This window comes from Phycomyces blakesleeanus (assembly GCF_001638985.1).
Source record: "Phycomyces blakesleeanus NRRL 1555(-) unplaced genomic scaffold PHYBLscaffold_1, whole genome shotgun sequence".
NCBI lineage: Eukaryota > Fungi > Mucoromycota > Mucoromycetes > Mucorales > Phycomycetaceae > Phycomyces > Phycomyces blakesleeanus.
Window position 1 is genome coordinate 1,652,088 of NW_017265134.1, and position 23,897 is coordinate 1,675,984.

General features: G+C 35.4%; 6 protein-coding genes across 6 annotated transcripts; 2 read left to right on the forward strand and 4 right to left on the reverse strand.

Moving 5' to 3' along the window:
• Positions 1-661: 661 nt before the first annotated feature.
• On the forward strand, positions 662-1,742 carry PHYBLDRAFT_153957 (hypothetical protein; the record flags this gene model as incomplete). The annotated part of the gene is made up of 3 exons (XM_018433288.1): positions 662-664; positions 1,302-1,460; positions 1,590-1,742. 3 exons carry the CDS (start codon positions 662-664, stop codon positions 1,740-1,742), a joined length of 315 nt encoding a protein of 104 aa, XP_018298814.1.
• A 2,032-nt stretch (positions 1,743-3,774) lies between these two features.
• PHYBLDRAFT_61828 (hypothetical protein) lies at positions 3,775-6,456 on the reverse strand (the record flags this gene model as incomplete). The annotated part of the gene is made up of 9 exons (XM_018440860.1): positions 3,775-4,168; positions 4,343-4,573; positions 4,714-5,079; positions 5,258-5,354; positions 5,477-5,580; positions 5,689-5,794; positions 5,894-6,074; positions 6,222-6,323; positions 6,445-6,456. 9 exons carry the CDS (start codon positions 6,454-6,456, stop codon positions 3,775-3,777), a joined length of 1,593 nt encoding a protein of 530 aa, XP_018298815.1.
• Positions 6,457-8,597: 2,141 nt separating this feature from the next.
• On the reverse strand, positions 8,598-13,590 carry PHYBLDRAFT_138326 (hypothetical protein; the record flags this gene model as incomplete). The annotated part of the gene is made up of 19 exons (XM_018429971.1): positions 8,598-8,687; positions 8,770-9,154; positions 9,263-9,457; positions 9,619-9,799; positions 9,939-10,061; positions 10,180-10,271; positions 10,362-10,518; positions 10,608-10,723; positions 10,807-11,180; positions 11,270-11,379; positions 11,505-11,570; positions 11,661-11,790; positions 11,907-12,071; positions 12,149-12,349; positions 12,451-12,541; positions 12,643-12,722; positions 12,842-13,009; positions 13,157-13,302; positions 13,401-13,590. The coding sequence occupies 19 exons, from the start codon at positions 13,588-13,590 to the stop codon at positions 8,598-8,600; spliced, it is 3,060 nt and encodes a 1,019-aa protein (XP_018298816.1).
• Positions 13,591-13,990: 400 nt separating this feature from the next.
• On the forward strand, positions 13,991-17,674 carry PHYBLDRAFT_61830 (hypothetical protein; the record flags this gene model as incomplete). The annotated part of the gene is given in 10 exon segments (XM_018440861.1): positions 13,991-14,008; positions 14,129-14,200; positions 14,399-14,452; positions 14,511-14,532; positions 14,881-14,915; positions 14,927-14,928; positions 16,293-16,357; positions 16,580-16,719; positions 17,082-17,201; positions 17,621-17,674. 10 exon segments carry the CDS (start codon positions 13,991-13,993, stop codon positions 17,672-17,674), a joined length of 582 nt encoding a protein of 193 aa, XP_018298817.1.
• An 899-nt stretch (positions 17,675-18,573) lies between these two features.
• On the reverse strand, positions 18,574-20,067 carry PHYBLDRAFT_29356 (hypothetical protein). Its single transcript, XM_018439946.1, has 2 exons — positions 19,857-20,067; positions 18,574-19,729 (listed from the first exon to the last, which is right to left on the reverse strand). Exons 1-2 carry the CDS (start codon positions 20,055-20,057, stop codon positions 18,695-18,697), a joined length of 1,236 nt encoding a protein of 411 aa, XP_018298818.1. The 5' UTR covers positions 20,058-20,067; the 3' UTR covers positions 18,574-18,694.
• A 299-nt stretch (positions 20,068-20,366) lies between these two features.
• On the reverse strand, positions 20,367-21,444 carry PHYBLDRAFT_178749 (hypothetical protein; the record flags this gene model as incomplete). The annotated part of the gene is made up of 3 exons (XM_018438040.1): positions 20,367-20,864; positions 21,148-21,218; positions 21,375-21,444. The coding sequence occupies 3 exons, from the start codon at positions 21,442-21,444 to the stop codon at positions 20,661-20,663; spliced, it is 345 nt and encodes a 114-aa protein (XP_018298819.1). The 3' UTR covers positions 20,367-20,660.
• Positions 21,445-23,897: the final 2,453 nt, after the last annotated feature.

Below are 23,897 nucleotides of genomic sequence, written 5' to 3' on the forward strand. Positions count from 1 at the left end.
CTATCTATCTGTCTATCTGTCTATACATTTTATAGAGTAAAATAAATAAATAAATGAATGAGACAATCTTATTAATGCCTCTTGATTTCGGTATCATCGAACCTTCTTTTTTTTTCTTTTTTTTTCTTAGTTAATTTTTTGCCGTTTTTTTTGTTGTTCCTTGGTTTGATTAGAATACAAACAAGACTCTTTCGTTCATCCTTGGCTACATCTATATCTAAACATATCTAATGGAAAAAAATATAAAAGATCCAAAAAAGGGGTTTTTTTTGGATTCTGCTAGCACAGAATTGACGCGTGTCATCTGGCCTTGGTCCTCAAAAGGGGAATAACGGGCCTAAGAAGGGAAAATGTTGCGTATCGGTGGAAGTAAAGAATGGCGGGCCAAGATAATTTGTCTCACTGTCGTAGCAATAGTAAAACCCTCAGTTGGAATATTGGTAATAAAAATAGAGTGTCACTTATGGCAAACAAAAATAAAATAAATTATCTTGTACTTAACTTTTTGCGTTGAATATCAATTCAAATTAACCTCAATAAATTACAAATCATTTCTAATACAAGAAATGTCCAATCGAATTTTTTTTCCCTCTATTTTCTCTTTACTTATTTATTTATATTTAATTTGTATCCATGGAAACAGTTCAGGTACGCAATTACCATGGCAACTACACCGTGTCAAAAATAAATAAAGAAAGAAAAATTATTGATAGGTTTTTTTTTTTACTTTTTTTTTTCTTTTGGTTATAGCCTTTTGTTAATTGCTTAAACATTGGTCTGTGTTGCGCTTGTCACACACATCAGTGGGGTGGCGGGCTAGGAAGAAGACCAGGTGCACTGTCAAACACTATTGGCCTACATATGTCACACAGATAATTCCCCATTCTAATGACGCCCAGGGTTTTCTTTTTTTTTTCTTTTGTGTGTGTCTGTGAGCAGAATGGAAAAAAGCTATTGGATAGCTACATATCTTGTCTTTTTTTTTTTGTGTTTTGGTCCTCGCTTAATAGCTTTTACCCATTTATTGGCATAAGTTTTATCGTCACAAAATAAATAAAATAAAGAGAAAAATTGACCAACGGACCGATCCGAGCAAAATCCATGTCCAACTATGTGACTTGGCAAAGTCATGTGATTGCCGGAGTGTTCGTTTCTTTCTCCCTTTTTTGCCAGTCCAATTGGCGTGCGCGTCTTATTTATCCAACACATACACACACACTCGCATATAACCCCCCAAAAAAAATTAAAGAGTTGACGATGGTAAAAGCAATGAATCCAATCAACATTGTCTAATTGTGTAGCTCTTTTATTCCTTTTTCAAGACACTGGTGAATGAACAAGTGACTGTTGAGTTGAAGAATGATCTTGTGATCACAGGAACTCTCAAGTCTGTCGATCAGTTCTTGAACATCAAACTCGATGACATTCAGGTTATTGATGAAGACAGATATCCCCATATGGTATGTTTGAGTATTCGTAATAACTTTGTCATCGTAAATCCCACAAATGTGTACATATATACACACACACATACACACACATTTATATCTATATATATATATATGTATTTTTGTTTTGGTTTTGGTTAGATTTCTGTGAAGAACTGCTTTATTCGTGGGTCGGTCGTACGGTACGTACAGCTTCCCCAGCAAGCCGTCGACACTGCTCTTTTGCAGGATGCTGCTCGTCGCGAGGCTGCTCAGCCTTCTTCAGCTCAGCAGGCCAATGTACGAGTCAAATAAAGATAATAACAATAAGAATGAAAAAAAAAACAAAAATAAAAGCAAAAGCAAAAGCAAAAGCAAATATATATATATATGTATATGTATATGTATATGTATATATAACAATAAATACATAAAGTATGTAATGTATATTTATGTACAAAAAAAGAAAGGGAAAGTAACCAAAATAAACAAATAAAATAAGTTGGTCAAGTTGGTCAAGTTGGTCAAATCAGTCAATCTTCATATAACCAAAATCCTTCAACCAAATTTGCACCTCATAAATAGCGCAAACACGTGACTGAGATATGCATAATATCCCAAAAAGAAAATTTTAAAAAAAATATAGGCAATATTGAAAGATGGGAAAATATTAATCACCATAATATATATATATATATATATTCGATACTGAATTAGAGTAATTGTTCACGTGTTTGTTGGTAGAAAAGCTAACTGGAATGAAGACAACTTGATACTTTGCCCATTCTCTTTTTTCTTAATGCCATTTGCAACAGTCAGACGACTTTCACAGGCATCTTTGCAAGCCCTTGGGTTGCGTAGATCCAACTCTGATGGCGACAGACATCAACGTAGAGGAAGATCAAACCACAACAACATCGGCAACGAAAACGAAAACGGCAACGAGAACGGCAACGGCAACGGCAACGGAAACGGCAGTAGCAGTAGGAGTAGGAGTAACAGAAATAGTAACAGTAACAGCAACAGTAACAGTAACAGAGGCAGCAACAGTAATAATTACAGTAACAGCAACAGTAACAGTGACAGAAGGCACAGTCTTATTCGTGGGCCGGCTCTTTTACCGAACTCTACCCCTACAACTCCGCCAGAAACAACATTAGGAGAAAAGCTCAGTCGAGCGACAGCAGATAATATGGATGGGTTACTTGCTATAGAGACACAGATCAGGGTAGAGGATCAATACCGCAGAGCAAGTCATCCAGGCTCCTTCCGACCTACAAAAGTCACTTTCAATTTACCAAAGCGTCCTCTAAGGCCTATTCCTGGCTCTAATTATGTTGATCAAGAATCAAGTGAGCAACAACAACAACTAAAGCAGCACCTACAACAACAAAAACAGAATAATCTTAACTATAACCATCAACATCGAAATCAAAATCAAAATCAAAATCAAAATCAAAATCAAAATCAAAATCAACATCTGCATCAGCATCAGCATCAACAGCAAAACCCTCCGGAACACACATCCCGACATTTCAGTCAACGGAATTCCAACCTTGTCTTGCGGATCAATAGCGGGACTAAGGAGAAGGACAAAGCATCCGACATTACGGTTGGTTCTGATGTACGCCTCGTACTACGGCCTGTGCTCACCCTCGGCCGTGTGCGCTACATGGAACCACACTCCATCCCAAACCATCCTGAGCGACTGGTTGGCGTAGAACTTACAGATGGTGGTAAATTTGATTAATATTATATATATATATATATATATATATATATATATTATTTTATTGTATTTTTGTTAGCTTATCTATTCACATGGCGAATTTTATAGTAGGTGATTGCGATGGTTGTCTAGAAGGAATCAGGTACTTCCAGACCAAAAATTTACGAGCCGTTTTTGTTCCTCTTTCCAATCTTGCCCTTGCGTAGAGCATGTTAAATCAAACACATGTGCTATTTTACTTTTATATATATATATGCGTTTATATACACATACACACATACACACACACACATACATACATATGTATATATATATATTTGTTACAGATGAATAGGATGTTTATTGTTGAAATAATTGTTGTAATTTAGTTGTAGTTTTAGTTACGAATGTAGTTGGAGCGTATTATATGTGCGCGTATAAGTTCATCCACAAGTAAAATAAAATAAAGTAAAATAAAATAGAATAAAGCAAGCAGGTCGTCAATGCGTATATGGATTTTTTTTGTGTACGTGTGTTTTTGTACCCGTATATATATATATGTGTGTGTGTGTGTGTACGTGTGTGTGTGCGTGTGTGTATGTGTGTGTGTGCAGTTGATGTTACATTACACGATATCTTTTACAGCTTGCGGGGTGCACTGATCAGGGTAGGAGCAATTCGTCTCTTTTTGGGACCAGCAGTTTGCACCTCACTGGTTCGCTTTCGTTCAGTAGTCTCCGTTCGCACTGTGATACCTAAAAGATCGCCAATCGTTGTCTGGACACTATTACTTGTACGGACACCCTCGGTCATCTCAACATCTTTCACAATCTGAGCAACAGCAGGAGGAGTCACAATTTGTTTCTGTGGCGATGGTAATATCGATGATGGCGAAGGTGCAAGTGAAGCTAGTGGAGTTGGTGGTGGAGCTGGTGGAGCTGTATATAACTCGCCCAATTCACCATCTGCAAAAACCACTGCAGACAGATAGCCATCAGACGAAGCAAACATTAAAATTGTACCATCTGGAGACCTGCGCGTAAAATAATAATAATAATAATAATACTTTTATCAGTCAATTTATACTATTATTATAATTATAGTAATAATAGCAGTAGCAGTAGCAGTAGCAATAATAGTGATAGTAATAATAGAAACACCCGGATATTTTTTTCTTCGGTTTTGTATTTTGTTTTGAAGGTCTTACCAGGCCAAATCCATAATGGGCGCGTAGTGCATTCCGGACAGGACACAGATCGGTCGCGTCTGTTGTGTATCGTGTATATAGATCGTGTCTTGCGTCGCTACCGCATACAGCATTCGGTACTCTAGTCCAAATGTAGTTCTATAATGTTTGGATCTTCGTTCATAAGGCTTTGAGCACCACCGCACCACTGTAGATGGCTTTGGGTGATTTCCATTGTATGCCACAGGACCCCTTTATTTAATATCATCATTAAAAAATCAATCAATCCGTAAGTTCAACATCACACACACACACACAGCTTTATATCTATATATGGTCCTAATATACAATCAAACTGCCAATCAATCAAGAAATCAAGAAATCAAACTTACTTTTGAAGTAGATTTCGGCCATAAATGTAAGCGCAATTGCGAACTTCATCTGCCCCACTTTCTACAGTTTCTTCACTACCAGTGCCAGCACCAGCACCGGTACCAGCACCGGTACCAGTAGTTCCTTCCGGAGTGCTCTTGAATAGTCCTGAAGGTGTAAGCAAAAGTGCTCCGTCTGGACTAAACCACAATCTTCGAAAAAAAGAGACCAGATTTTCATCATGGTACAGCCTACTGGACGTTAATTCCTCGGATCCTTCGCTCTTTTGTGTCTTGGGCCGCTCTTGTCGGTAGTGCTTACGGAAACAAGGACCGAAGATGGGTTTGTCTAAGGGTCCCTTGCGATACTTGTAAATAGCGACCGATCTTTGTAATTTTTTTGTGCCATTTTAGTTTAACTAACTCTTTCCTTTTGGGTATCTTGTGTGTATTTATGTATGCACGTATGTACGCGTGTGAGCATGTACGCGTGTACGCATGTACGCATGTATGTGTATATTTGTAATATACTTAAGATTATACTATATTACGTTATAGTATTTACCTGTCACTACTTTGAGTTGCAACATATTCTCCCAATGGATCCCAGGTTACCCCCTGAACATAGTGGGTGTGGTCTGAAAATACATGGATCATTGTCTCTAATAGTAATAATATGTGTTTTTTTTTCCAAAAAGTAGATAAATAAATAATCAGTTACAGAAATTTACCTTATTGGTCTTTTTTTTTTAAAAAAAAAATATGCATTCATTCAAACACTTACTTTCTGCTATGCTCCACACACGTGCAGTGTTATCAATTGATGCTGTCATGAAATATTGTCCACACGGTGACCACGACAAATCATAAATTTCCTTAGTGTGTCCACTGTCAAAGGTACATTAAGCCAACCTTGATCTTTCTCTTTCTCTCTTTAAGAGAGAACCCATATATATATATATATATATATATATTCTTTCCCTTTTTTGTACTTACTAGAACATCTGGACTACAGTCCAAGTTTCTTTTTCGTATTCACTGTGTACACTGCCAAATGCAGAATCCTTATTGGTTGCCAATCTCCAAAGAATTATACATGTATCTAATCTCATGCAATCAACAAATGTTTCACATTGCCTTTTTTCTCTTTCTTTCTTTGTTTGCTACTTCTTTATATATACGTGTGTGGGTGTTTAATTACCATCGCCTGCAGATGCCAAATATTCGCCTGTAGGTGAGAATCTGACAACATTTACTGGTGCTGAATGTCGTTTGAGTTCACACAAAAAGTCGATTACTACTGGTAATGCATTTCCCGACTTGTGGGATTTTTTGTGTTCATTCACTTGATTCGTGCCTGGTCGACGTTGTATATTCCAGATCTACCATACTCATTGTCAAAAAAAACCCCCAGAAACAACCAAAATGAAGAACTAAAAAAAAAGTTCATAATCCTTTTTTTTTGTCTTGTTTTGTTTTTGTTGTTGTTGATTTTTGCTTCTAATTATTATTATAATTAAATGTCTTACTCGGACAGACGTGTCAGCACCTCCGGTGGCAAATCGCATGCCATCCGATGAAAAATCGGTAGAATACACGGCCTTGGTGTCATGCCAGTTAATCTCGAGAGTCTGTGACGGATGTTAGAGTGAGAGTAACAATTGACGGTCGTTTTTTTTTTTTTTCAAGATGTATATATATAAAAGAAACAGGGGATTTGGGAAATAAAATGTTGGACCATGTGCTCTGTACCTGGGCAATCATGGGGGTAATAAAGATCCAATAAGCGCGTTAGCCTCGTTATAATGACCAACAAGGCAAGAAAAGAAGAGGAAGAGAGAAAAATAAAAATAAAATATAAAAAATTGAGATTCCCAACTGGCCGTAGAAAAATAATAATAATAATATCAAGCTGTGTGTATCTTTAATGTGTGTGCGTGTGTGTGAGAGAAAGAGAGCTTCAAGCAACGTCACAGTTTGAAAAGACTAGAAAAAAAAATAGAAAAATAAAACAACCATCATCTTTACAAGTTATTTTGTATTGAAATGAATACATATGTCTATATGTTTTTGTGTGTGTGCGTGTGTGTGGTATTTGATTATAAAATTAATTATTAGAATAATATGAATATTTATCACATATTTCGTCCAAAGTCTACAATACAGTAGAAAATTAGGTGCCGATATTTCTTGGTGTCAATAATACATTTTCAATTGTTTTCTTTTTTGGATTTTTTTTTTCATATATTTAAAAATACAATAAAGTACACAATTAAGGGATCGTATTTACGAGCGTACAGAATACTGCGGTAATTTTAGCAATGAAGAAAACAAAGAGAAAGAGGAGGGAGGGGGGGGGGGGGTTAAATTAACACAAAAGGTACAAGCACAAGTATAAAGTTGAGATTTGATCTGTATCATTCTTTTTGCATTTGTATTTAGAGAAAAAGGTTGGAATTAGCTACTGCTACTATTATTACTACTACTACTATTATTATTATTATTTTAAATCGCAAAAAATATTATATACCCTAGTTCAACGCGATATCACAAATGTATTTTAAATGCTGATATTTAAACCAGAATGCAAGTTCACTAGGTAAAATGTCATCTTAAAAATAAAGTTAGATGTTTTCATTAAGTATAATGTATTATATATAAATATGTAAGAAAATAGAATAGAATATAATAAAATCCAAAATCCAAAATCCAAAATCCAAGCCATTTAATGCAGGTTCCTCTAGTTTCTATTAAGTAAACTTCTTGCAGTCAGAAGCACTGCTGAACAATCACAAGCTTGTACATATAAATACTTACTGCGCATTTTTTTTCATACATTCACAGCATATTAAAATCCTGCTTTATATATATAATGCACAGATAATAATAATAACAACAAGTATACATATGTACTATGGACTCACCTTGCATTTTGAGCCAAAACAATCATATTAAGTAGGCAGTGTATCCAAAAACAACAACCCTTATTGCAATTTAATACAGCACCAAGTGATCAGATATCCCGTCATATATCGTCTTTTAGAAACTATTTTGCCTGCTTCAATGCAAGGAGTTTTTTTTCTCGCCCCTTTCTTTCTATATCTTTTAAACTTTTCTCCAAGGTTATTTTGAATCTCAAATAAATGTACAATTGTCATGAGGAGAACAATATACCTTTTCAATATATTTTTTTCTTCACAAGGTTTTATAAATTATATGCCTGTCATTTATCAAATCTACACAAATAATTCTCCTCTTCCCCTCATTCCCTCTCCCTCCATCCCTTTTTCCCTTCTTTTGTTGCACATATGCATATACATTTGTGTTCTTGTTCAATACCCTTTATTTATACTCCACATGTTTTAATGATCTTTTTGTTTTGTCCAAAGAGAAAGATCAATAAACTTTCTTTGTACTTTACGAACTTTTTTTTTTAAATTTTTTGTTTTGTTTTAATCTTTCTATCAATTTTTAAAACTTAGAGAAACACAAAAAATCTTTGATTTTTTTTTTATAACTTATTATTGTATTCTTTTTTTTTGTTCTTCTTCAATTTGATAAATATTCGCACCGAATCCCAATAGTAATAATAATGACAATAATGAAAATAATAAGGCTCGACGATTTTTTAAGACAAATATAGAGAGAAGTCTGCTAAAAAATGTATAAAGAAAAAAATGTAAAAAAGGGGGGAAGGGGAGGGAAGGAAGGGGAAGTGAAGTGAAGGGGGGAGGAGGGGAAAGGGAAAGGGAGGAAGGGGTAGGGGTGGGGGGGTGGGGGGGGGGGGAGAAAGAAGATTGTTTTTGTTTACGAGGATATTTAAACGAATGGTAAAGAGGACAAAATCGTTTAAGATAAAGGAAAAATATGTACTATTGTCTGCTTGCTTGGTTGTTTGCCTTTTTTTATAATTGTGCCATGGAGATACCTGCACTCTCAAAGTACTTTGGCAAATATTTGTTTGCCTCTTCTGTCTTGGCCATCAATTGCTTGACCTATAGAAATCATTCGATAATAAGAATTAGTTTTTTTTTGTGTCTCTGACATGTCTCTAAAATTTCATTATTTTGTACGTACGATCTCGCGTCGTTCGGGAGTCATGGCTACTAATTTTTGAGCTAGGAAGATTGGACAGGCAGGAAAACCAGCCACGGGATCATCTCTTACAGGGTTAGAGGTGGCCAATTTAGTAAACGAAGTTTGATAGCCTCCTTCTTCTTCCAAATCCAGGGTGTAAAGCTCATCTGGACCATCTTCAGCAATCTCAGGTGCAAGTTCCAGCTGATCTACAAGGTTCAGGAACACATTGGTCCACAAGCCGCTAACATAAGGCTCCTGAAGCATGGCGTCGCTTTGGGTCAACAAGCGAACTAGACCAACACCACAGATCTTCTTGTCAACCGGGTCACGCACAATAGGAAGATCAGGGATTACAAAGATAGTAATAATTTGACCAAACAGGCTATTTTTTTTTTACAGAAAAAGAACAACCCGAGATTTTGAAAGATAAAGAAAGATTCTAAATCAATATACGTATATATATATATATATATATATTTAATAGACTTACCCTGGTTGAAGACTCTCAAAGACACTGATGAGAGTATCGGGTCCACCAGTAGAATCGAGAGTACAGAAAAGGCAGAACCAAAGAGTGAAGTTTCGTGTAAAACGATCAAACACCATACCTTCCTTGGTCTTTTTGATTTGAAGGCGCTTCAAGACAGAAGCCACCAATGTAGGCAAGTATTTACCAAAGATTGACCTACATTGTATTGTACATATTGTTATTACCATATTTTTTTAAAAAAAATTACATTCACAATACAATAAAAAGGTTTGAATTTATACAACAGCAAACACACACACTTTCTTCTTGCTTGTAGTCATTGCTTAATTTACAGCCTTAAGACAAATTCAACTTACATTGGCACATGCTTGGTGAGAGCAGTCAACAAAGAGATCCCATAATGGTCGTTCTGTCGAGAGTTGACCAATTTTTGCTGGAAGATACCCAGAATAGGTTCCAGCTTGTTTTGTGAAATGATAGTGTTCACGCCTCTTGACAAGTAGGCCTCCAATAAACGTACCAAGGCAGGGATATTTCCTTTACACATTCACGTTTATAAATAAATGAATATATGTAATATAAGGTAATATAAAGTAGTATAATGCAATGTAGTGCAGTGTAGTGCAGTGCAATGTAGTGTAACCTTTTTTTTAAAAAAAAATATTATGTCTATTACCTTGCTCCCACAGTGTAGGGTTGAGAAGAGGTGTAAGCCAGTCAATGTACAGCTGAGGCAAGTCTTGTCCAGAATGGTTTTCCAAAAGTTGAGCCAACAGCTGGAATACATAGGGCATGAATTCTAATGATAAAGAACCAGTAACTCATTAGTTTCATGATTATTGGATTCCCCCACTTTGAGATATTTTATTCTAGTTTATTTTTCCACTAATTATTATTATTATTATTATTGTTATTACCTTGGACACCTTGAGTAAGAATTGTTTGGAAAGGAGTGAATAGCATAGTTTCGAACTCGTCTACTGCTTGTGGTGAAATTGGGCAAATGAAACTAAAATAATAGCACCAAAAGAAAAGTTATTTGGTTCTGTTAACACAAAGCCCTAACTCAATTCACCAATAAAAATATAGAGAACTTTACCGAATGAGAGCACCGATGCTTTCAAAGATGTAATGGTTGAAACGGGGGTTACTGGGGTTCTTGCTCACAACAGCCAAGATTCCAGTCAATTTACCCATAATGACATTTACATACTGAACCATGTCTTGTCGACTTGTAATAATCACACGCATCACAGCTATGCACACAGGAATACATGACATACATGATATATACTTAGTAAACCTTCCTTTTCATTACGTATATATACATATACTCATGACTAACCTTTCATAAGGTAATCGTTCTCAGATAATTTTTCGGGAGTCTGGCCAAGCTCAATCAGACGGGACAATTCAGATAGTAAAGTCTCGGCATAGAGTTTGATATCCTCTGCAGTAAACCTATTATTTTTCGATTTGGTTATCTTTCTCTTGCCTCTCATATTTTTTCTTTAAAAAAAATAATTGGTATAACTGTGACTTACAACATTGTCTTTCCCTGACGAATGAATAGAATACGTTCAATTGCAATTGCAGCATAAGTGTGAACCACATAATCAGTAGACTGGAGATGGTTGACCAACAAAGGAAATACAGTCAAAAGCTGATCCTTTGTGAGCTGGTTTCTGAATGTGTAAAGGTACTTGATGGCATCCACTTTGAGGAATGGAATACCAGCGTTGACATCGGTTTGAAGATCGCCAAGGACATTCTTGGTAAAGAAGTCAACCACATCTACATGAGAGTTGGTGTTCAAGACACCGACTTGGGTGGTAGCATTCCGGGTGGCAATAGCAATCAACAAAAAGATTGCAGTGTTCTTGTCTCTCCAGTTTTTAGTAGGGTTAGCAGCGTAACGCTAAAAGAAGAAGAAGCAAATACATTAAAAATAAAATAAAACGTAGACACAAATAAGCAAGAAGAAGAAGAAGAAGAAAATATCATTACTTCAAGATAACTATTGATGTATCTAGACATGATTGATGTGACCTGAGGCTCGAAAAGTTCCATAATGCCACGAATAAAGTCTGCGGCAGCACGGCGACGAGTGTCGCTATCTACATTTTCCCATTTGATTATTATTGTTAAAAAAATAAGCAGTTTAGTTTAGTGGTTGTATATAAAGCAAATTGTCTTTCTATTTTACTTATTTATTTTTTGTTGTGAGAAATGAGTATCTTACCTGAGCCTTCAATATCTCTACGGATATATTCGATAGGGTTATCTTCGAATAATTCTTCGTCCGAAGCTGTACTCACACACAATAATAATAATAATCAGAGGTTAAAATTTACAGTCACTTCCTTAGTTTTATATATATATATCCCTAATAACTTACTTCTCATAGAAATGTTGGGAAGAGCAATCTTTTCGCACATTTGCTGCATAGTAGTTTCCTGACCAAATATATCAGAGTATTTTCTTAAACGGATAATACAGGTCAATGTAGCCAATCCGTTTCCAACCATCTAAACGAACAGCAATTGGTTAGCCATGAATATATATACACACACATCCACACATAGACTGACAGTCCTTTTTTATTTTTTATTTTTATTAATTTCTTATTGTATTCAAATCTTACAGTGTCATACTTGGACTCTTGTCCAGTATTTGCCAATAGTTCAAACACAATTGGAATAAAATCCTTGAGCTGTTCAAATTCTTCACTGTACTTTTGGGTGTAAAGTTCGACAATCTCACAGATACCAGTCTTTATCTTTTCCAAAGGACCTGCTTCCTCTTCATCCTAAAATACACACAGAGAAATTGTTAATTGTGCTGTACATATTTATGTCTTTATGTATGTATATGTATGACACTTACCTCACTAACAAGAAGGGGGTTGTTGTATAACAAATACTTTTGGAACAATGCCATGAAAGTAGCTATGTTATCCTCAAAGAATTCAGGCAAATCCTGACAATTAAGATCGTAAAAAATCTTGATAAGGAGAATGATCGATTGTGCCAAAATCTGGAGAGCGTGTTCGTTGTTCGCATTTTCAGTCATCAACCTGTCGGTAATCTTGATAATGATACAGAAAATAAGAATAAATGCATGTGTTTAAGGTTATACCACATCCACACAAGTCTAACCCACAAGCAAAAAATAAAAGAGAGACATACCTGAAAGAGCTGCATATAAGGCTCACAGAATACATCCAAAACATACTTGATCTTTGCAAACAAAGTATCGGATTTGAACTGTGATCTCCATCTAAGACAACACCACGCATTATTCATACATTTTTTACCCTTTTGTATATTGCACACAAACTCCAAAGAAAATAGCCAAAAGAAAAAGCAGAGTATTATTACCTTTTGAAGATCGAGTGCGCAGTATGAAGGATACCATTGTTAGTTTTATAGTCTGTGGGGCTCAATTGACTGATCAATTCCTATACACACACAAAGACACAAAGGCACAACCGAAAATTAACAAATATGATCCATAGATCCGTTTGGCACTCCACAGACACAAGCACAAAATTAGCCTTTGTTCAGAGTATAAACTCACAGGTAAAAGGTTGGTCCACTCTTCAGGGAAATCAGTTTCAGCCATAATGCTCAGTGCGTCACTCAACTGAAGCTGAAGCTTCTCTGGGACACTAATCATCAACTGAACTATTTGAGTTTTGATTGCTACTCGGTCTTCAGGTGTAATATTATTGATATCATCGCTTTCCTGTTATTTATGAGATTTCAGGAAGATGAGTACATTGAGATCTTGGAACTTTTTTCTTCTGTCTTTTTTCTTCTCTATTTTTTTTCGTTTTATGCCAAAAAAGAAGGCTGGCAAATATAGGAATGAAATCAAACATGTTATTCTTACAGGAACCCATTGACGTTTGACAAAGTTCTTGAAATAAAGTGAGGCTGCAAAACGAAGAGTAACGTCGACTTGCTGATCGCTAATGAGTCTCAAAAGGACAATCGAAAATCCAGGCTGGACTTCAAAAGCAAACAACTGGCGTTCGGCTGAATAGTACAAATACAAAGTAGTATATAAAAGGTGAATACGATGCGATTAAAGGAATGAAAGAAATGTTGAATGAGAAATTGGTTTGAATCTGAACCTTCTTTCTGGACAGCTGCAGCGGGGTTAAATGTATTTTGCAAATACTGCTGCAGGGCAGTGTAGGCTTGATCGTTTGCAACCATTTTGATAGTAGAAGGAAAGGCCAGGACGCGTGAGGCGCAGGTCTTGCGAGTCAAGTCAAGTAAGAAATAAACAGTGACATGACGCGAGCACAAATCTCCGCTCATTTTTGTATTCACCCCCCATTTTATTCATTCATTCAGTCAGACATACAGACAGACAATAATTACAGACCGTAGATTAGAAGCAAACGCTAAAGGGCGGTTTTTTAAATTCCAAGGGGTAGTTTTATAGGTATTAAAGGGCGAGTATCTTTTTTTATGTCAATTTGTTTAAAGAACAGTTTACAATTGGCCGATTAAAAAGTAAAAAAAAAAATTGATCCCCTTTTCGAGACCAAATCGATATTTTTTTTCGAAGTTGAGAGCCTATCAGTGCCAAAATAACTTTTACGTATAGCCGATAAGAATATAAGTAGCCAATTATAATCCCACTTTAGGTCAGCGATACTAATAGTTAAACATAAAAACAAAAACAAATGAGTGGTGATCAAAACCAAACAGCACAATGCTAAACAGAGTCAAGGTAGGCAATGCTGTTTGAAATAAATGGCAATGAATATTATTATTGCTTGAATAAAAACAGATAGTGCTGATCAGAATTATTTAGAGCATTATCTGATTAGAATTTGTCCAAGAAACACAGACTAACATATATCCAAGATATAGCCTGATAGGAGAACGACTACCTGGTGAGCATATAGAGCCAGGCCGGCTGGTAAAATTATATTTGAATCACTCCTATACATGTTATATGGAGATTGCCAAGATATTTGATCTCTAGAACTAGTCATAGGCTGAGAGATTCTTTCTCTCGATTTGTGATGTATCAGTCTTTTTAAAAAAGTCTTGGCTTTCAAAAAAATAATAACAATGAATGAAGTTATATAATCAATAATGCTTATATGTAAACTAGTATAAGCCTGAAAACAAAGAAGCTGATATGAGCTTATCCCAATCGAGTTTTAAAGTAAAATTGGTACTTGGGCGAGGACATTTCTTTTTTAGTTTTCTTTTTATTCAAAAAGAGAACCACTGTTTGTCTCCAAGGTAAAATATTTTCAACAGTACACAGTCTAACCCACGAATCTTCTTATATTTTTAAGAAGTTGGAATATAAGAACGCGACTTAGACTCTGCCTTTAAGTTCTCTGCAAATCTTCTTACCATTTTACAATCACATCACTTAAAGTCTACTATCCATTCGATAAACTGCTCAACTCATTTTTACACATTAATTGTAATATGTAGTAACTAAAATCTTTATAGCGGAGAGTTATATAAAGCTTGAAGGGAAGGGGGCGCTCTACTTCCAAAAAGGATTTGTGTGTGTCTTCGAATGAATTTATGTGTGTGTGGGTGGATTTATGTGTGTGTGGGTAGATTTTGTGTGTGTAGGTAGATTTTGTGCCCCAGACGTGGCACAGCGGAGGTACAAATATTAAGAGAGGCAAATTGAATAGTAAGAAAAAGAACGTCTTTATCGATTGATATATATAAACATATTATTCTATCTCTTTAATAAATAACACTCTCACATTTTTTTTCTAATATGGAGATATTAATCCAAAATCAATCATAAATACCTTAATTGCAATGCAGTATAATACTTAAATAAAATTATAATTGGAATAAGAGGGTCAATTACTTGTCATAGAATAATAACAAAAAATTAAAGACTAATTGAAAACTTGTAAAAAAGCAAAAAAGTAAAGTGAAGTAAAATAAAATAATTAATTTAAATTTCAAATGCCCAGTCTTTTTGGTAGATTGTAGGGCATTTTTGTAACTCAAACGGTTTAAACTGTTTTTAGTAATTTAAAAACACCTGGGAGCGTGGCATTTTTGTGAGGATAGCAGTTTTTGTCCACCAAAAAAAAATGCGGCGGTGTTGTAATATTTTATTTCTCCCAATGTCGTATAATCAAAAATGCAAAATTTTATTACTTCGGAATTAGAAGCTTACTTTAGAAAAAAACGTACTAAGCTATCTATTTTTTATGTGCTACAAAAGTAGCAAAAAAACGTCGGCAAGTGAAAATTAAATAATTGGATTTTACATAGTGTTGCCCTTTGGTGGGTGTTTTTTTTTTTAAAAAAATAACTAAATCATTTTGACTTTGTTTTGTACTATCTATGATTTAGAGCTCTAGTTTTAATTTATAATCCCAATATTTTTACTTTTGTTTCTTTATTTTGTATGTATTTTCTTATTTATTTATTATTAAAAAAAGGGGGGTAGACAAACGGTGGTTCTCTGGATATTTTTTTTTGTTCAATTGGATACTTTAAACAAAAATTTGCTCGATATTTATAGATCATTTAACCTCATAAGCCTTGGAGATTTCTTGCGCCAAGTTTATTTTTTTAAAAAATAAAATAAAAACAAAATCGTGTTATCGATGGTTATTTCCAGTCAATGAAAAAGAAACTTTCATCCAAATTCGACTTTAATTACGCACACTCTTTCATCCTTATAACTTGAACAATGTATATGTATGTTATTTTCAATATGTAAAAACAAAATAAAGTAAAATGAACAATTCAAATGATGTTTTGATGTCTAAGAAATGAATAAATGAATAGATATAAATAATGGGTTAAATAAATAACAAGAAAAAAAAACAATTATAATGAAAGGAAATACAATAAAGTGAAGAAACCACCAATATACTTCTAAAAAATAAATGATTGATAATAAGAATGACTTAGATATTTTCTACTAAACTAGTCTATTGGGGGTACTCAGCCAGATTGATCGATCAAATTTTGAATTCAGAACGCGATATTTTTGGACTAAAATTGTAATAGCGACGATCGAAATTTGATCGTCTTTTTGAAAGATCAAATTTCGATCAAATTTTGATCGAAAAACGTACGGCTTTCTGATTGGCCTAATCCTTACTTTTTTTATATGCAATACGATACTGTTTTTATCTTTCTCAATAAATAATAGAATTTATTGCCGTCAAAGTCTTATAATACTTCTTTCTCTCCATCTTACATAAAAAAATACAATACAAAGTAGCAAACAATTGATGCCTTGAAGAAATCACATAAAATCAGTGAATTTATCGTGAAAAAAAAACACTGGTAGAGTCTTTATCAGCAAGTGCAGACGAGCTTATTAAAGATATTTTAGAAGTAATCAAAAAGGAAGTTAATATAAAGTTGGAGCAGATGGCTGCCGTGAAGGAGCTTGAACAAACACTTAAAGCCAATAAATACATACACAAGGTTGACAATTTATTTCCAGATGTTGAGTAAAGGAAAAGAACACTTGACTTCTTCGAGAGTCTAGATGACTATAGGTTCAAAGAAGAAATCAGAATGTGCAAAAGCTTATTCTATAAATGCTATAAAAATCTATGAATTTTGTACGAATTTTGTACTTTTGTCTTTTGGTGTCCTCAACTACAAATTGATGCCATTGGCCAAGATTCACACAAGAATTTGATCGATCAATCTGGCTGAGTACCCCTATTAAAACCAACATTTCCTGCTAGGGTATACAATTTTTGAAGTAGTATGTTAGATGGATATTTTATTACACACAAATGTATATCTATATTAGTAGTGTGACACTGTATGTATAAAAGTATACAGTTAAAGCTCGATATAGTGATATGGATGGTGGACAGAAATTTTATCACTATCACTATATCGAGCGTGTTTTTTTCTTACTCCGCGCATTATTTAGTGATATTTCTAATGCCGCTGTGAGTGACTACTGTTTTCTAATAGGATTCATAGTATTTTGTCTAGGAAAGTGGGCTTGCTTTAAAATGCTAAATAAAATATATACTATATTTATTTTTTTATACTACAAAAATAAACTCAGAGCTCGATATAGTGATACTGGTGGATTCAAATTTTATCACTATCACTATATCAAAAAATAGTGATAATAAGCAGGCATGGGCCCAAATTTTCCAAAAAATTATCACTATATCGAATATCACTATACCGAGCTTTGACTGTATACTCAATATTATACTTTTTATGCCTAGCTAAAGCCAATATCCTGCCTTGTATTAGAGAGAGAGAGTAAACTTGCAGCAATTTTGTCTGAAATGCTAAAAGTCCACGCCCTCTATATTAAAGGGATTTTATTATTATAATAATTATCGCTCGTTAGGGACCAGATATAATTGTCAGATTTTGGATAACAAGTCATGTTTATGTGATCTGATAAAAACAAAACGTCGATTCCCTCCGATCAACAATGATTTTATCAATTGATTTGTTACTACCATAAAAGTAATAAATAATCATCGAAAACCACGCTTCATTAAAAGAAAAAATATTGATTTTCTAATAAATTTAAAGATATCAGCATGATCTGTACATAAGCTGTTTTAAGAGTATAAGCTCAATATCCCGCTAAATCAGACTCTCTATCTCTCCTTATTATTAGTATTGTTGTTGAGCCAATAACGAAAAAAAAATAGAGCCGAAAGTTCCATTATTGGATTTTTCATGTTCTATCTTATTAACCCATGCATAATTTTTCCCATTTTAATTCATGTGCTTTACTTGACTTTATTTTGTTTTTATTCTTTTAGACAGTGCACAAGGCATAAGGTAAAAAAACAGTTTCAAGATTTATATAGGTACATACATTATTAATTGCCTTGCTTTATTTTTATATGGTTTTGAATACAGTATTAGTAATATTAGTCAGAGCCAAAAAAAAGGTTATTGATTGTTATTATATATCTGCAAGAAATAAAAAACAAAAACACGCACGCAAACATTTATTGCTTGAATTTTGCATAGTCAATGCCAGTAAGCTTATTACAAAAGGTGTGCAAATGTGTTTAGTTTACAGTTGTGCGAGATTAAGAAATTATCTTGAAAGTTAAATAACCTTATTAAGCAAAGAAATAAGAACCCGTCTGTTTAGGTTCATAAATTTTCTTTAAATTCTTATAATTTTCTTGATAGCTATAAGCTTACAAGTATAAACTCAAATACTATACGATGTGTAAGTTGATCCCTAGTTTTACCTACTTCTCTACCGTTTATTTCAAGTGGACACACATTTACTTATTGTCTATAATACGCGCGAGAGTAATTTTTTGACTTGATGGTGAGATGAAATCCGTTCAAAATTTAGACGTGTTTACCATTTTTTATGGTTTTTATTTGATGAATGTAGGCATCCCTTGACTATACTCTTTCTTTTTTCTTTTTTTTTTAAAAATATAATTTATGCTTTCTTAACCTCTTCATTCTTAATCTCTTCCTGCTTGGCGACGACAACAGGAACGGCTGCAAAAGTAGCAGAAGCGGAAGGAGTAGCCTCACCTGCAGCAGCTGCGGCAGCTGCTTCCTTCAACTTCTTCTCCTTCTTCTCAGCCTTCTTATCCTTCTTGGGCTTCTGCTTCAACTGTGTCTCAATAGGAGGATAAGCAAGCTTGGTGAGTTCAATAAGGGCAGGGTCTTCAAAGGCCTTGCGGATAGGCTCCAACAATTCGTTAATGGCAGCAATAACACCAGCCTTAAGATCTCCGGGATGGACAGTCTTGTCGGCGAAGGCCTTTTCCAAAGACTCATAGTTATTGAATACCATGTTTCCACCGTACTGCTCGGGACGAATGGCGGTAAAGACAGGCTTGTTACCGTGGAGGGTCTTAAGAGGGAAATAGACTGACTTGACAAAAGAAAGAATACCGTTTTCGGCAATGTTACCCTCTTCACAGAATGCCTTTTTAATCTTCTTTTGGACATCCTTGGCGCTGTCAAGGAAATCAATCTTGGAGTCGGGATCAGAGGAAGACATCTTGGAGCCAGCCAAACCAGGTACCATGGCGTTCATTAAGTGAGAACGCTTCTTGTAACCCAACTGAGGCAAGTACTTCTCGGCATAGACAAAAATCTTGCGCTGATCAACACCACCAAACTGACAGTCCACACCAAGGTACTCCTCATCCAAAGCCTGCATACCGGGATACAACAAACCAGACAACAAGGCAGAGTCAACCTGCTTAACAACCTCAGCACCAGCCTTCTTGGCATCGTGCTCAGTCACACAAGCTGCAAGACGCAAGTTATCCATAGAATATTCACGGGACAACTCAAAGCTCGATCCAACAATAAATGTCAATTTTTCAATTGGGACACCGAGAGAAGTCAAGACAGCCTTGATGAGAGCCTCGTAGTACTTTACACGGTGACCAACGAGTTCCAATGGAGCTTTCATGTTGTCCAAAAAGGCATGCAAATCGGCCAAAAGAATCTTTACCTATCGACATCATATACATACATATGCTTTTTCTTGAATACTCTGCTGTTGTTTTCTCTGGCACTGGTAATTCTTAAACTATTTCATATGTATGTATGTATCTATTAGCTGTATTTCTTTTCATTACCTCGACACCAGCAGCCAAGAAGTCTGCAATCTTGGACATGGCAACAAAGTAACCAACATGAGGTTTGCCAGTGGGTGCAGTTCCCCAGTACATCTTCAAGTCACGCTCGGCGAGAATCTTCTTAATTTCATCACCACCGAGAACCTCCTGAAGGTTACGAGTAATAAGAGTGTACTTCTCTTCGGGAGTAAGGGATGCCATTCGAAAGAAGTTGAGTGGAATAAAAAAAAAGGGTAAAGGGGGAGGTCCGCGCAAGTGCTAATCAAAATTCTGACTCATATCAACTCAACTTGTCCCACCCCCCAAAAACAAAGCGTCAAAGCCACTTTCTGTGACCACTAGGATCCAATCACTCCCCCCATCTTCAACCTTCTTCGTACAATGGCTTTCAATACCCAATTTAAGCATTTCAATATATAGACTACAAATTGTGTAAAGATCCAAAAAACAAAAAATAAACCAAAGAAGCCATTTGCGATTCCTCGCATAATTCCATGTTCTTTTTCTTTTATAAAATATATGTATATATATATATTTATTACAATGTATAATACACACACATATATATACACAAATACGTATATGTACAGTATTGCTTTCTCTAAGTTCTATCAGAATAAAATAAATATTGTACATGTTCCCAGAATTTGCATAAAAATCCAAAAAAATATCCAATTGTTCAATTGATGAAATTATAAAAATAAAATGAAGACAAACAGACAACCAAACGAATAGTTTTTTTTTCTTTCTTTATGAAATGTGAGATTCTTTTTCTTTTGTTGTTGTAGGTTATTTTTGTTGCTCTTAACGGAGACGACGAGCTTCACGTTCGGATTCCAAGAGACACAAAATGTCGTTCTCACGGACGGGACCCTTGACGTTACGGATGATGCTACGGTTGGTATCATCCATGAACTCAACGCGGACCTGGGTGACACCACCACGGGATCCAGTACGGCCAAGAACCTTGGTAACCTTAGCGAGCTTAACGGGAGTCTTGGAAGTGTCCTGTAACGAATAAACACATTATTAAGTGGAACTATTATTATTACTTATAATATCTTAAAAAAAACAATGTGATGCAGATTGTGATTGGAAAATGAAAATGTATATTTGAAATATATATATCTAAGTGTTCGTATTTTCGAATATGTATAGGATCTTTTTAAGATTTCGTTTTGATGTTTCTGATATTTGTATTCATCCATTCATCCATTCGTTCGCTTGTGTGTGTGTGTTTGTCTCATCTCTTTGCAAATATCCATTCATTGATATCCATCCATTCACTCACCATATCTAAGGATCGTGAAGAAAGGGAAGGTTCAGATGGGTGTGCCGGCTTGGACTGATTTTGGTACTCCACTCCCAACTTTGGATTTTTTTATTTTTTTTATTTTTATTTTTGGTTTTTGGTTTTTGGTTTTTTGGTTTTTTTTTTCGGTAAATCTGTGTGTGTTGTGTGTGCATTGGAGATAAAGTCCCACAGTCAAATTCGAAATAGCATAGCCAAAATATCACCTGTAGAGATATGGCATCGACAGCACAGGCAACAGCACAGTGATAAGTCAGAAACGCACATCTCTGTCATTTTTTTTACACGCACAGGCATATAATAGCATAATCACAACCAGATATTTTTAAATGTCACATTCATATATTTGTGTCTTTAGAAAGAAAAATGAAGTCCACAGTACTTTTTATACAGTCAGATATAAGCCTTTACATATATAGATGCTGTTACAAGCCTCTTTAATTCTCTCAAACTATTAACGCACATACATATACATACACATGCATGTATGTGAGTTTTCAGTCTGGTTTTCTTTCTTTAGACTATCTGAGAAAGAGCTGGCGATGTCATCAAATTTTGATGTATTTTTATTATTATTATCAGAGAGAGAAGGAGGGAGAGGGAGAGAGAGAGAAAGGGAGGGAGAAATAATTCAACAAAAATGGAAAGATTCCCCCCCCCCCCACTACAATCCGCCCCCCCCCCTCCAATGCCAGACAACCCAGTCTTCTCTCTTTTTTTATATTTTATTTTTCAATTTTCTTGCAATTATTCTTTCTCAAACTGATGGATTCCCTGCTTGAGAAATCAGACGACGGTTGCGAAGATAATGTACCTACACGCCAGAGTTCAAAGTTGTCCTTAGGTTCTTCTCCATCAGTGTTGAGTGCAGAGGATGGTGAAGGATTGCTTCATTTTGCACAGGGAATTGAAGAAGAAGAGGAGGACGATGACGAACTATTTGCTTACCACGCAGACTCCCCAGAACCTCTTTCTAATGAAGCCACTGACATTGAACACGAAAATGACGACGACGACGGCCAATACTCGGCCTCGCCTCTTTCATCTGTCCCAGACGATTTCCCACTCTCAAGGTCAGCTTCACCAGAACCTGGAGAGGACGATCTCGCAATACGAAAACGAAAAATAGAGAATCCTGAAGAAGACGAAGACGACGAAGAAGAGGATGAGGACGAGCCTACAGTAAAAAAGCCACGTTCATTGTTGGATTTGGAGTTTGTGGCAATGGAGGTGGATAAGGAAACAGAAGTTGAATCTGTACATCCACTCCATGTAAACGAAACTGAAAAGACACCTCAAAACAACAAAGTGACGCCTGCCAAGCGCTTGGATTCCAAAGAGGTTGATACACGTAGTAGACGGCGGTCGATACGCGGCGAGCCTTTGGAGAAACAGGGAGAGGATGAATCACCAGAGGAAGATGAAGAAGAGGTACCAGAAACACCTGAGGAAAAGGGCAAAAGGCTATCGCTTGACACGGAACCAAGGCCGATCAAAACAACACGTTCAAAAGCCCAGTCTCCGACTGAGGACAAGTTTAATTTTATGAGTCCTATGTTTTGTGGTGAGTGAAAAAGTGTACATCTTTAAATCTGTATAGATGTGCATATTGTATGTATAATACTTATTATACGATATATACATATACATATGCATACACACACATACACACGATTTCTTATTATTATTATTATTATTATTTTCTGGAAAGAACAACCAATGGAAGAAGAGGAAGAGGAAGAGGAAGATTTGGATAGTCAGCGGAGGCACAACGATGCATTGAAAGCCCTGACATTTATTGAGGTTGAATTTGCAAGACTAAGAGACAAGTAAGTTGGTAAGATAGGATTGAATTTGAGACTAATGATGTGCATAGAATGTATGAAGAGAAGATGAATGAACTCAATGAAGAAGCAACCATGATAGCCAATGGTAATATATAATTACATTAAATTAGATTAAATGAATGAATGGTTGTTTGTAATACCAAGGAAAATAATTCAAATATATATTAATTACTTATTGTACTTTTTTTTTATTGTGCTATAAACTAGGCACACATCCCGAACTGGTGGCTTTGATGGAGGAAATTGAAGCAAAGAAGGGAAAACGGATTCGGGAAGCCGAAGCGTGGCGAGCATGTCAACACAATAACTTTAGGCAACAGTTTGAGGGGGTTGCCTACCAAGCTAATATGCATTTCGCTGTAAGTTTCGATTTTTGCTATACATGATGTGCTAGTACTTTATGAGTTAATTCGAGTAAATGGTTTTGATAGTCAAAGAAGAACGCTTTGAGACGGGAAATATTAGCTTCATTGAATGGGAAAAGATTTTCGATGGAGAATGAAAGGGCAAAACTCAACGATGTTACGCCAGGTAGATAATTGTTATATCTTATTTTGGTTTGATTGAGTTTGGAAGATTCTTGTGGGATTCTTATTAATCTAAAAAGATTATCTTTTCTATATTAATCCTTGTAGATCGGCCATTGTCTGACCCTGCAGTACTTTTACTGCGAAAGAGGCATCAAAAGGAAGAGTCTGGTGAATTACAAGACATAAAGGAGACCATTGGGTTTCCTATGGCACCTCCGGCTACAGGACTATCGAATAAAGATATTGAAGAAGACCTACTTGCCTTACGGGTAAGTTGATTGAAAATACCGTCTTTTTTTTCCTTGAAAATATTCACTTCTTTACAGAGTCGATAGTATGAAATAATCCCAAT

What these genes read in the sequence shown, in the direction of transcription:
- PHYBLDRAFT_29356 (XM_018439946.1), bottom strand. Translation starts at nt 20,057, where the DNA reads ATGGCATCCCTTACTCCCGAAGAGAAGTACACTCTTATTACTCGTAAC. An exon ending in TCTTGGCTGCTGGTGTCGAG is followed by an intron (nt 19,730 to 19,856) that starts GTAATGAAAAGA and finishes TGATGTCGATAG; the next exon opens with GTAAAGATTCTTTTGGCCGA.